This window comes from Brassica napus, chromosome A7, assembly GCF_020379485.1.
Source record: "Brassica napus cultivar Da-Ae chromosome A7, Da-Ae, whole genome shotgun sequence".
Classification (NCBI taxonomy): domain Eukaryota; kingdom Viridiplantae; phylum Streptophyta; class Magnoliopsida; order Brassicales; family Brassicaceae; genus Brassica; species Brassica napus.
Genome location: NC_063440.1, coordinates 23,315,605 through 23,328,639, shown reverse-complemented (window position 1 = coordinate 23,328,639; position 13,035 = coordinate 23,315,605). Strand labels below are relative to the sequence as shown.

The 13,035-nt window shown below is 27.2% G+C and overlaps 1 protein-coding gene across 2 annotated transcripts; it reads right to left on the bottom strand.

The window, feature by feature from the left end:
- Positions 1-10,710: 10,710 nt before the first annotated feature.
- LOC106354015 lies at positions 10,711-12,712 on the bottom strand. Of its 2 annotated transcripts, none has more exons than XM_013793855.3 (4): positions 12,509-12,712; positions 12,127-12,306; positions 11,987-12,053; positions 10,711-11,454 (listed from the first exon to the last, which is right to left on the bottom strand). In XM_013793855.3, exons 2-4 carry the CDS (start codon positions 12,258-12,260, stop codon positions 11,158-11,160), a joined length of 498 nt encoding a protein of 165 aa, XP_013649309.2. In that variant the 5' UTR covers positions 12,261-12,306; positions 12,509-12,712; the 3' UTR covers positions 10,711-11,157. The 2 variants fall into 2 exon arrangements, with proteins under 2 accessions (XP_013649309.2, XP_013649310.2); XM_013793856.3 differs by having other exon boundaries at positions 12,127-12,273; positions 12,509-12,652.
- Between the last annotated feature and the right edge of the window lie 323 nt (positions 12,713-13,035).

Sequence of the window (13,035 nt, the reverse complement as noted above, 5' to 3'; positions counted from 1 at the left end):
TATAAATTTGAAAAGATATAATTTTTTTTTTAAAAAGATGTAATTTTTTTTTAAGATGTAAAAATGTTACAAAAAAATAATCTGAATCACCACAAACGCTATAGTTCTTTTTATCAAAAGTACATGCATCAACTGGAAATGGTTAGTAGTATATTCGATTTTTTAAAAAGTATAAATATTAAATAAAATATACGTCAAACTTAAGTGTCAAAAATGATTAAAATAATAATTTATCATTTTATGAAATAAATTTATCAACGTATACAGTAAAAATAAATGATTCTTAACTTGTATATGTATACTGTTTCTAGACTTGGCTAATGTCATCATGTCTTCATCGGAAAGGATAGTAACATTAATAGATAACCAAAGCACTGTGAGATCTTGTTATTTGGCATGTCCCAGAAAGCGGAGTGAATACCATCAACAAAATCGTAATCAAGAAAAATCCATTAGTTCGAGATGAAGTATTATCTTGTTAGAGTATTGAAAATGTACATTTTTATATTTTCTTTAAAAAAAAAAATCTCGATTATAAAAGTGAATATACTTTCAATGTATGTGTATCTATAATAGTGTTTCTCTATTTTATAAAAAATGTAAAAAATATTACTTTTTATTTTTATGTTTAGAGATGGAAATAAAATTCTTTATACTTTTTTTTTAAAATAGAAAAAATTTGTTATAGAGACATACATTGGAGTAAATCCAATTCTATAATATAATTTTTCTATTTTACAAGAAAATATAAAAATAAAAATAGATATCGGTTGGGGATGATCTTAAAATAGATAATGCCTAACCCAAAAATTAGGCGAACATAAGAGTAATGTTGAATGAGCTTATATTAAAGGAATTGGTTTTCCTTCTTTGAAAAATAAGAAACATTCGCTTAGATTGTTCAAAACATGCCGATAATCTTTGTTGATGTTATTTTCCACGAAGTTAATTTAGACGAAACCTTACAATCTAATTATTAGAGACCTAATGAAACAAATGAGAAAAAATGGGACTGAAAAGATCGGCAGGCAGCAGTAACTAACGAAGTCAAAAGGCTTATAAAAATTAGATTATAATCTGTGAAATCTGGTTGGCCGATCAAATAAAATTGAAGGTTTGTGTTAACTTTTTGGATTTAGATTCTTTTCATGTATTTCTAGATTTTATAACGTGAAATCCTTACATAGTGCCTAGATCACTGCACAAGTTCTGAGAAACAAACAATGCGATATGATTGTTTTCGAATGCAATCGATGTCGACGGCGTTTTCTGTTCGGTTGAAATACAGCCACGTCATCACAATGTTGCCTACTTCTCACTCCATCTCTTCTCGTAGTTGCATATTTAATTGCTTGTTAAGCTAAATTCTTGTCGGCAAACAGTTTTTTTTTTTTAAACACAAAATCAAGACTTTTGTATTTTGTGTCATGTTAAGAGCATGCAAGATTATCTTGTCCAAGTATGATTCTCCCTCACTTCTCGAATATATTTCTACGTCACGTGATCGGGATCTGTAAAACCGGCACCGAACAACATTGATTTCATTTTCGTCATTTTGGTGGACAGCCTTTTCCAAGTCTACAACTAATATACATGTCCCTAATAAGTTTACCAAAATCTTTTTTACCAAAAAAAAAAGTTTACCAAAATCTGTGTATTTTATCTTTCGGTATAAAAACGCTAAGATCTTGATTGACAGAGCATATAATAAAACAATACCAGTATACTAGAAAAGTAATATGATGCAGAAACTATATGTTTTTCAAACTGTTTAATTGAATGATTGATAGAATAGTATGGACATTCAATTTAAAATTATTATAAAAATTAAGATATAATATATTCATTTCTTATGAATATTTTTAATATATATATATATATATATATAAATTAAAAATATATATAATTAATTTATTTTATTTAGCAATTTCAAAAATTATGCTTATATCAAAAATATTACTATAAAAATGAAATTTACAATTAAAATATCTATTTTAAAATAATATTTAAAATATAATTTAATTTATATAACTAAATTATAGTTTTAATGCAAAATACTATTTAAAAAATTATTGAAAATTTATTTTAGAAATGAAAAATTTATTTGCTGGATATAAAATTAATTTTATGATATTATTAAGTAAAATAAATGAATTAATTATATATATTTTTAATTTTATCAATTATAACTGTAATAATATTTTAAAAATTTCATATGAGAGCATTGACCATAACATTTTTAAAGCATTAGCATTTAGTAAATGATTTTCTAAATATTTTTTAACAAATATTGATTAGATAACGTAGAGCATAATATTAATGTTAATATTCTACCAATCAAAGCCTAACTCCAATAAACAATTTTTAAAAATATCGTTTAAAATATATGATACCCAAAATTAGACATGGATGTTAAATAATAAAAAATTAAGCGCTATCCACACACAAATAATAATTCAAAAATTTATAACGTTGGATATATATATATATATATTATATCTATATAATTTAGAGTTATTTGCTCTAAATTCATATACACATCAAATATTGAAAATACAGATAAATAAAAAGTAATAATTACCAATTTCAAAGAATTTATTAACGTTTAAATAATAACCTAGAAATAGAGATTCTATATTGATTAAGCTGTATGATTTTAATATTACTTTCTCATATATAATAGTACAATACTATAAATTTTCGGTTCTCAAACGAACAATTGAATAAAATATGTTTTCATTTTATAAAAAATGACGTATATTCTATTTAACATCTTAATATATGAATATAAATTCTATTTAAATGTCTTTGATTGATATGATATAAATCTTGTTTCAAATCCAACAATTGATAAAAAATGTGTTTTCATTTTAAATAAAATGACATGTTTCATTTAACATATTAATATATGCACAATATATATATATATATATTTCTTCATAAAATTATATATTCATTTTTATGAATATATATATATATATATATATATATCATTCTTCATATATCTGTTTAAAATTTGAAAACATGTCATGTAAAGATTACACTGTGTTTTTAAATAAAATTATGAGTTGAATAGCATTTTTAAGAATTTAAAAATTAACCATGGGAGAAAAAACGATAAATTATTTGATAATAATAGTAATTAGAAAAGGAAACGCAGCCAAGATGTCGTGGGTGTGTTGTTATCAAGGGAAAATGGCGGTTAATTTAGATTATTCTAGCTAATTTTTGTGGTCATGTTTATAATTTAGTTAAGTGTTGTAGTTATTGAGTATAGTTTCCCTATAATTAATGTTAAAAAATCCCCTATAATTTAGTGGTTTTTACTAATATTCGTAATCATTTGGAAAAGGAAGTTGTGGCTTTCTAGTGGAATGTAACTTAACTACCCAAAATGGATTAAGAAATAAAATATTTTTTTCTTAAAGGAGACTGATAATGGTAAACAAAAAGACAAAATATTTGTATTTAGAATTTTAGGAAAGGTGCCAAAGGGCCAAGTTGAGTTGTGGACAAAAGGGACAAGTAGCAAGTGGACCTTCTCTACGTCATTATCACCATGCCACGTTCTCGTTTTGTGAAAGGTTAGTTCAACTAATCTCTTTTTCTTAGATTAGGCATGCTCAGTAAAGTATTGGGTTGGACTGTTTTGAAGTTTCTTTCAGCTATAGGTTATTTAAATTAAACGTTTTCGAACAAAATTTAGAAAATCCACAGACAAATTGTTTCATGCAATAAACTTTGTACATACTTTGTATCATTAACAAAAAATTCTTTTTAATATAAAACTAAAAATGAATTAAATTTTGATATTTATAAAAAAAAATAAAGGTCTTTTTATTAGACCAGAAATATCTTTTTGGACTCAATATTTTAATCTATATTATCAAAAGAGAAGTACAAAATATAAATATCCTTTAGTTTACAACTTATTTACACTAAAATACCGCTGAAGTAATTATTGAACCTATATTTAAATATGTTTTATCTTTTCCTTTAATAAATTGATCCTAAACTAAAACAACTACTTAATTATATTTTAATGCCACTAGGAAACTAGGCAATTCTAACATTTAGCATTTATTATCTTTTTATCAAATTAAACAACCATTAAAAAACCTAAATTTAAAAAATCATTTATAATATATATATAAATAAAATATAAATTAATATATAAATATATATTTTTACGTATGTTTTCATATAAATAATTAGGGGTGGACACTTCGGTTATTTTCTCGGTTCTTGGTTAGTTTGGTTCTAGTATTTTTCCAATTGAAGTAAACCATAGTGAGTTTGGTTCGGTTTGTGTTCGGTTCGGTTTATATTCAATTCGGTTTGTATTCAGTTCGGTTTGTATTTGTTTTGGTTTGTTTTTTGGACCGGTTTAATTAGATTCTTCTTAGTTTAATTTTTCTAAGAGAAATTATGTTTTAAAACAAAAATTATGTAAATATAAGTTATGTAAACTAAATTCAATATAAAACTGAAACAAAAATCTTTAAGAAGTCACAAAAAGTATATAAGAATTAAAACAAATAAAAGTTAACTAAAGTAAAAAAACCAACATTATTAGAAATGTATCTTCTATCATTAAAATTAAAAAGCCTGCAATGAATGAAATTTTTTAAATAAAATATTTAGATGATTACATATTAGGTTAGAAGAATATATGTTAATGAATAAAAAATAAAAATATGTGGTTTAGTATTAGAATTTAAGTATATTGGTTTACTAATATTTTTACTTTAAATAATTACAAAAACACATCGGTCTTTCGGTTCGGTTCGGTTTAAAACCGAACCGAACCAAACCATTTGGATTAGGGAAATCTTTAACCGAATGGTTTGAAATAGACTTTGGTTCGGTTCGAATCGGTTTCGGTTCGGTTTGAGTCGGTTCGGTTCGGTTATTTTGCTCACCCCTATAAATAATAGTCCAATGTAAATTGATAAATGTTGACGAATATAAAATATATAGCACAAGATTTTAAATAGTATATAAATTTTTTTATTATACATTAACATAAAATTTTGATCCATAAAAAAATAAAAACACATTTGTGTGAATGCACGGCTCATACTCTAAAATATGAGTAATATAATTGACGGTAAAAGAAAATTAAATTATTTAATATATATACTATAAATTATTGTGTTTAGAAATGACATATTAAACAATATTTAATACATATAAATTATAAAACTACATAGTATCATTTATACAAATAAATGTTTATTTATAAAAAAATAAAATAAAATTTTTCGCGGTTGTGCGGATCAAGGTCTAGTAAAAAATTTAAATTGAATACACCCTTTATAACCAAACATTAGTTATAATTAATTAATTATTAACTCATATAGCAACTAACCAAATCTATTCGTAACTCCATTTGACATCCATCCATAATTACATTTTCCATTCCTATGACAGTTTTAGTACTTTTTAGTTAACCAGTCAAACTATATATATATATATATATATATATATATATATATAACATATTCTGTCAACATTGCTTATTTAGTATTAGTCCTTTTTTTTTGGATAATCAAATGTATCTTAGCCTCCACCGAGGTGAATCCAGATTAGCGGCGAGTATCCGTAACAGCTTATGTTATCGGTCAGATTACGTCTCGGTCACCGAACATTGGACGAACCCAGATGTTAAATTTTGCTTCCAGTAGCCAGCCGAATTCGAACCAAGATCTCTACTGGAGCCGAAACTCTTTCAAAACCGCTGGATCGTCCTCGCTAAGTATTAACCAAGTGAAAAATAAATATTAATTTATATAATTTTAAATAAGAAAAGATAGATTATAAAAATAAATCACAAAAACATAATATTTTTTTACCATATATCACCATACATTACAATACTAATAAAATGTACACACATAAATATATAAAATTAGTAACATAATTAATTATAAATAAATTTGATATATATTTGAGCGTGGTCGCACAAATCAAAATTTAGTTTAAGATTAAGGAAACCAAACAAAATTTATGCATTTCTATCCATTTATTTTTAAGGCCTCGATTTATTTAGGCAAATCATTGTTCTTCGGATCCGGTGTAAGAAAAGTAGATAGATGTTTAATCAATGGACAGTGAATAGTAAATTTTCCATCTTCTCATTGTAATTTGAGCTTCCAGAGTTTTCCGACCACATTCTGTATCACATTAGACGTACTTAACCTTTTTTGGTACAAAACCTTTTATGTTTCCTTTTTTTTTTTGACAACATTTATGTTTCCTATTTATGTGGCCTTGCATCCGCTATTTGCAGAAATGGTTCATGATTACAAAGGGTCTTATAAAGCCTTGGCCAAAGCTAAGTTTAGTCATATAGATAAGCATGTGAGTGTGTGAATCACGTTGATCCGATAAGTAATCCGATTTGGTTGTAAGAAAGAATTTGTTATTTAAAAACTCGATAAACCCGTATTTTTTTTGCTAAAACTCAGAACTAGACTACCAGTTAGTAACTTTAAATTATTTTTTACAATTTTTTTAATTAAGTCATAGATTTTTCTTTAAAAGAAAAACAAATCCCAAATATTATGAAGAAAAAATGATAAAATCCTGATTATACCTTTTACAATTCTAACTGAACTTTCTGATTTTTCTTTTAATCGTATATAATATCCACTAAATTATTTTATTTTTGGTTTTTTAGATTTTGATGAAGATTCACTATCACAATTTTGATATAATTGTTTTGTTTTATTTGGATTTAAAATTTAATTTTATTATTTGCATAATAAATTTAGATACTTATGAATATTAAATTTTTATGTTTTTTATATATGTCCTTACTCCTAATTTGTTTTTTTTTAATTAGTAATTCAAATTAATTTTTGATATTTTCATGTGAAATGAAAATAAAATTTAGATATCTTAATTTTTTTTTATTGTTCTACGGTTTGTCAATGGTTGAATCGATAATCCGGTGAACCAAAAAGTAGTCCGAATCGGGTATAAAATCATTGAATTTTAGCCAGCCAAAATATTTTATAAAATTAAACAAAATTTAATACTAATATTTCTATACTATAAAATATTGTCACCAATTAAATACTAAACTAAACTTTTTTTAAAAATCATACATGTTCCGAATAACGCTGAACTGCAATTGTATGGTTACGCACTTAAAATTTGTATTACCTATATGATCAAATTCACGGTTATCATCCATATTTGAAATATAATCATATCTGCGGCATGCCGTCATATTCAACATTGCAATGAACATGCATTAGAAATATTAAGTCAAACAATGATGAATTTTAGAATACATATATAATTAACAAACAGAAGTTAAAAAGAAATTGAACTACTTTTAATACAACTAGTATAGTTTTGACAGATTCAGAAACCTAAAATGGATCACGGTTGCCGACTTACTTTTTTTATCCGCCATTCCACCTACAAGTTTGTCATATCTAACCTTTAAGCAAATAAATATCATTTTCGTGCACCGCGTGCGTATAAAAGAATTTCACCTCAACAACTTTTTTTTAACACCTTTAACCTCAATATGTATCAGAACTTGTATAGAACGGTATTGTCGTGAATACCTTTAAATTTCCGCTTGATATCATGTGATGATCATTAATTTTCTTTCATATTTTTCTAACTCCTACGGCAAATCCAATGCATATATTGGCTGAGTTGATACGAATCTGAAATATTCACTAGCTAACGTTATTCATGCTTCCATTCACTGACAATTATCCACCAGCTCATGTCTGAGTCCTAAACATGTTCTAAACTAAATCAGGGACGGATCGAGGATAATATGTAGATGGAGGCACATGAAAATTATACACCATATCTATTGTTTTAATTGGGGTACTCTTATGTCTTATACTAATTACTATAGAGAGAAAAAAGAGATGGGGCACAGGATCCATACCCTTGGCTTTGCGTCCGCCACTGAACTAAATCACGCAGAAGTGGTCCACTTACGACGGACTCAGAAAAGTGCTAAATTCGAAACTTACCATTTAGATTTAACCATTTGTATGGTCGGATGGGTAAAAAAACCGAAACGAATGGAGTCAAACCGAACCAACCGAACCAAAACCGATTCAAACCATTTGGTTAAAGATTTTTTTCAAACCGAATCGAAAACCAATGTGTTTTTATAATTATTTAAATTAAAAATATTAGTAATGCCAATATACTAAAATTCTAATACCAAACCACATATTTTCCATTTTTCATTCACTAACATATATTTTCTAACCTAATATGTAATCATCAAAATATTCGATTAAAAAAAAATAGAAAAATCTGTATTTTTATTCTTCTATATGTAAACGTAGATGTTAAGTTGAAACCTAAAACCTAAAACTTAAAGCAAATTTTATTAAAAACAAAAGTTCTTTTCCATAGCGTCACATGGAAGATGATTCACTGAAGGTTTTTTAATAATGATATAAAAGGCATTACTAATGATGTTGATTTTTTAATTTTAGTTAACTTTCATTTGTTTTAATTTTTTATATACTTTTTGTGATTTTGTAAAGGTTTTTGTTTCAGTTTATATTGAATTTAGTTCACATAGTTTATGTTTACATAATTTATGTTTAAAAAAAAATTCTTACAAAAAATTAAACTAAGAAAAACCTAATTAAGCTGATCCAAAAAACAAACTGAACCGAAGTAAACACAAACCAAACTGAATATAAACCAAACTGAACACAAATCAAACCGAACCAACCAAGCTAACTATGGTTTATTTCAGTTGGAAAAATACTAGAATTGAACTAACCAAACCCAAACCGAACCGAGAAAATAACCGAAGTGTCCAGCATGACTTTCTAATTTTCACGTAAAGCAGCCAGATTTGATTATAGCTAGTGGGTCAGTCAGCTTTTACAAGATTAGTCGGAATTTCAAATTGGGATACTCTGGGTAATCAAAAGAAAAAAAACATGTTCTAAACTACAAATTTATGTTTAGAACAATATAAACTTCGTTTTCCAAACCATTGTATATTAACCTGAATCCATCTGTAAACATCAACTCGCTTTTCATGGCCTATAACGGTACTAAACTTAAACGGCCATTACTTAAATTTACAATGTAGCTGAAATGATTTAGAATCATATCTGAACGGCCCATACAAACTAGAGCCCATTATAAATAAATTGAGACTCGAACTCGATCTGAAAGTAGAGAGACCTATGGATATTGACTACAATAATGTTCACAATAATAGTCTAATAGACATGTTAGGTAATTGTGGCCCAAGGCTCTGCTTTGTCCGTTTCAAGAAGTTTGGCTTTTGGATCAAAATATACATCAGAGATGGAGGGGTAGGGGGAATACAAACAGGGATGAAGCAATAGGCTCTTCTCGTATAAATGGACCAATTCACAGTTCACGCACACTTTTACATGATTTTTTTTTAAATAAGGTTAAAATTTGTACGTGTAAATAAATATTGTATATACATATATTTTTATATAATATTATTTATTTACATTTGCTTGCATTTTATAAAATAATAAAATATTAAATATGTATTGAATAACTGAAAAATCAATACTTATTACATATATAATTAAATTGGTGCGAACGTATAAATCAAAACAAGCAATGTTATTTATTTACAATAATTTTATGGTAATAAATTCAAACAATTATTTTTATCTATTTTATATGATATATGATTAAAATAAAATGATCTTAGCATAGATATATAATATATTTTATGATAAAAAAAAATAAATCATTGATAACAAAACTTTCAATAAGAGGTTTTAATAGTTTTAGTAATTTAATCATTTTAAAAATTTAATGCAAATTGTGAAATTAAAATATTAAATTCTCAATATTTGTCAATACAAAATTTGAAATTTCAATATTTATGTAAATTTATATGGTATATAGTATAATTTAAATGATATTAAATATATATATATATATATATATATTACTATTTATAATTTTATATTTTAGTGAAAGATTTTATTAATATTACTGTAATATTTTATATAAGATTTTATTAATATTACTGTAATATTTTTATATATGTGTTAGTGATTTATATTTTTTTATGAATTTATATTAATTATGATAAATATAAAGATTTTAGTGTAAATTACAAATAATTTTGAAATTAAATATAAAATTTTGTTTTTGGAAAAACACCTTTAAACTTTAAATATAAAAGTTTTTTTGCAAACTCTAAAATAGATTGGGTTTTTAGAAATGCTCCAACCAAAAGCGCAGAAGGTGCCGAAGCCGCATGTTTCTTTCTTGTTTCTGCCTCTCCTTTTTTCCATATTTTAATATATATTTTCTTTTTAAAAGACCCTTTATGTTAACACGAATATATTCACACACTTTAATTTTAACAACTTGAAGTCATACTGCGGATTAAACGATTGGATCTTGATTTTAACATAAGTTTGTCAACCTTAGAAGTCTTCTTTTTAGATATATTTTTTAAAAAATAGTTTTTTTCTATTGAGCAACTTCAACCTTAGAAGTTAGCCCTTAATAAGAAGACTCCAGTTGATCAAAAAAATAAAATAAGAAGACTCCTCTTTCTGAGAAAACTGTTAAAAAGTAATGATAATTTACTGTTTTTACTTTCTTTTTATTAACTGTTTTTACTTTTAAAAAAGAATAGAGATATTTTGAACTTAGCCTAGCACCTTACCGTTCACAGCTTACACTAATATGATTTGATTTCAAAGTAAAACATTGTATCATTTGAATTTCTTTCCTTTTTTACAAATTCTTTTTCTCATATCCTAAACAGACTCCGAACCAAAAGAAAATTGAAGAAGACTTCTTTCATGTCTCCATCTCTCTTTTTACAGAATGACCTGACCTTTCCAAATATCAATATTGATCCAAAACCTAATAATCTTTTTATTCTCTCCTCAACAATTGATTTTCTGCCTTAATACTCTTTTTACAAAATGACCATTACTACAAACTTAGCCAAGAAAATTGCTCCTATTTACATACACTCTTTAGAAAAACTCCAAAAGGATCTATCTCTCTCTCAACTTCCCTCAAAGATTTCCACAAATTCTCCATATACTTAACTCATTATGTACGACGCACTAATTGGTTTATGTGAGCTAATTCAACAGAGTATGTGATTGGTGGTTTTTGAGGTTGGGGTTCTCATGCCAAGGCAGGGATGCTGCAGTTTCTACTGTCCCTGTCGAGACAATCGAACCCTTCAATCCTAACCGCTGGGCTATTACCAAAACTGCCTCTAACAAACCCTCCTTTCCTCCCCGAGGAGGAATGAGGTTGGCCCAGCGGAGTCGGGAAGGGTGAAGAGACCAGTGAGAGTTCATCTCTGAAACGAGCATCCTGTGTTAAAGGGTTAGCGACTCTGCTCGGCGGCGACCCACATAAAAACGGGGACGGCGAGTCTAATAACTGAGCCTGAACTTGTTCCGTACCATTACCATCCTGTGATCACCACCACAACATCATTAGTTATTGATTGGAAAATATTTAATTGAATGCAAAATTGTTTTACAGATATGATAACGCGTGAGTAAGTGATTGATTCACAAAATCATGTGGCTACATGGTTTCAAGAAGAGACATATTTTTTAAAAAGGTCGGAAACTGGCCCACTTATGTGCTGTAAGGATTTAACACGAGACGTCTTATTAATTTAAATTTTTCTGGTTTTTTTTTTTAATAAAGGTTTCGACAAGTCTCAAAAACAAGAAAGTTCACATGTTTTTAATAATCAAGAATCGTACACGAACGATTGATTATACGCTCTATTTTGTATTCTTTCTTGTGTTCACTTTAAAATATGAAAAAAAAAAGAAGAAGTAATACGTAGAAACCGACTTTCTACTGATTTGTTTGGTTTGTTGATTGAGAGATCTACCAAGACGTAACCAATTTTGATAAACCAAATTTCACCAACCAAGAACACAACTAAATAATAATTATAAAGAGGTAATTAAGATAAATTATATGATACCTTTGTGAGTATGATATCTAAGATATCAGTCTCTGCCTCGGATTCACACACCTCCACTTGTTGATGGCTGCAAAAATATAAAGAATCAAAACTAACTCACAAAAACGAATCATCAAGATGAGAAAGAGATTGTTTTAAACCTGAAGTAACAACGGAGAGAGCGAGCGGGATGGTGGTAGAGGGAAGGGTTACGGAGAGCAATACGACGTGGTTTTGGGCAAACAACAACACTCTGATCAGCTAAAGCGCTTGGCTGGACCGCCCAGTGATTCATCGTTTCTTTCTTTCTTTCCAACAAACAAAAAAAAACTAATAAAAACCTGTTCACAGAAATTCAAATTAGTATATATGAATCTGAGAGAAACAAAACGAAGGAGAAATCAATTCGTTGTCCCAAGAACAGATCCGTCAATTTTCATAGATAAACAAAACAGGATCTACAAATCAAATCGTCCATCTATATATAAAAATAGCAAAATCTATATAAGAGTGAACAGAGCGAGAGAGAAGGGAGAAGGCTACCTTAAGGTAAACTGTACAGCTTCTATTGCAAGCTAGAAGCTAATGGCGATAAGAAGATTGAAAAAAGAAAAGATGATGAAAGGCGTGAGGGTAGTGTTGTTAGACGAGAGAAAAGAGACGGGGCATGGAGTTGTCCCTTGTTCTTTTTATAGGGCCATGCATCCCTTATGATATCCATTTCAAACAATTACTAATTTTTTAATATTTTTCATTGATATTTTCTTTTTTAATACTCCATATCAAAGCCCCCAAAAAATTCGATTAGGTCTCCCGCCGCAAAGAAGCCCCCCTTTCCTAGATCTGCTGGGCATAAAAATTAAATAGTTTATTTTTAATATCTGTTTATATATAAGTTTAGATGTTCTCAGTATTTTTAAACCTGATTCGAATCTATAATCAAACCGGTAAATCTGATGATTCGATATATAATCCGGTTTCGATTTATTAAAAAATATATATTTAAAATCCTGATAAACCCGTAAAATCTGGTTTGGCTACTGGTTAAACTAGTACATAATTTTTATTTC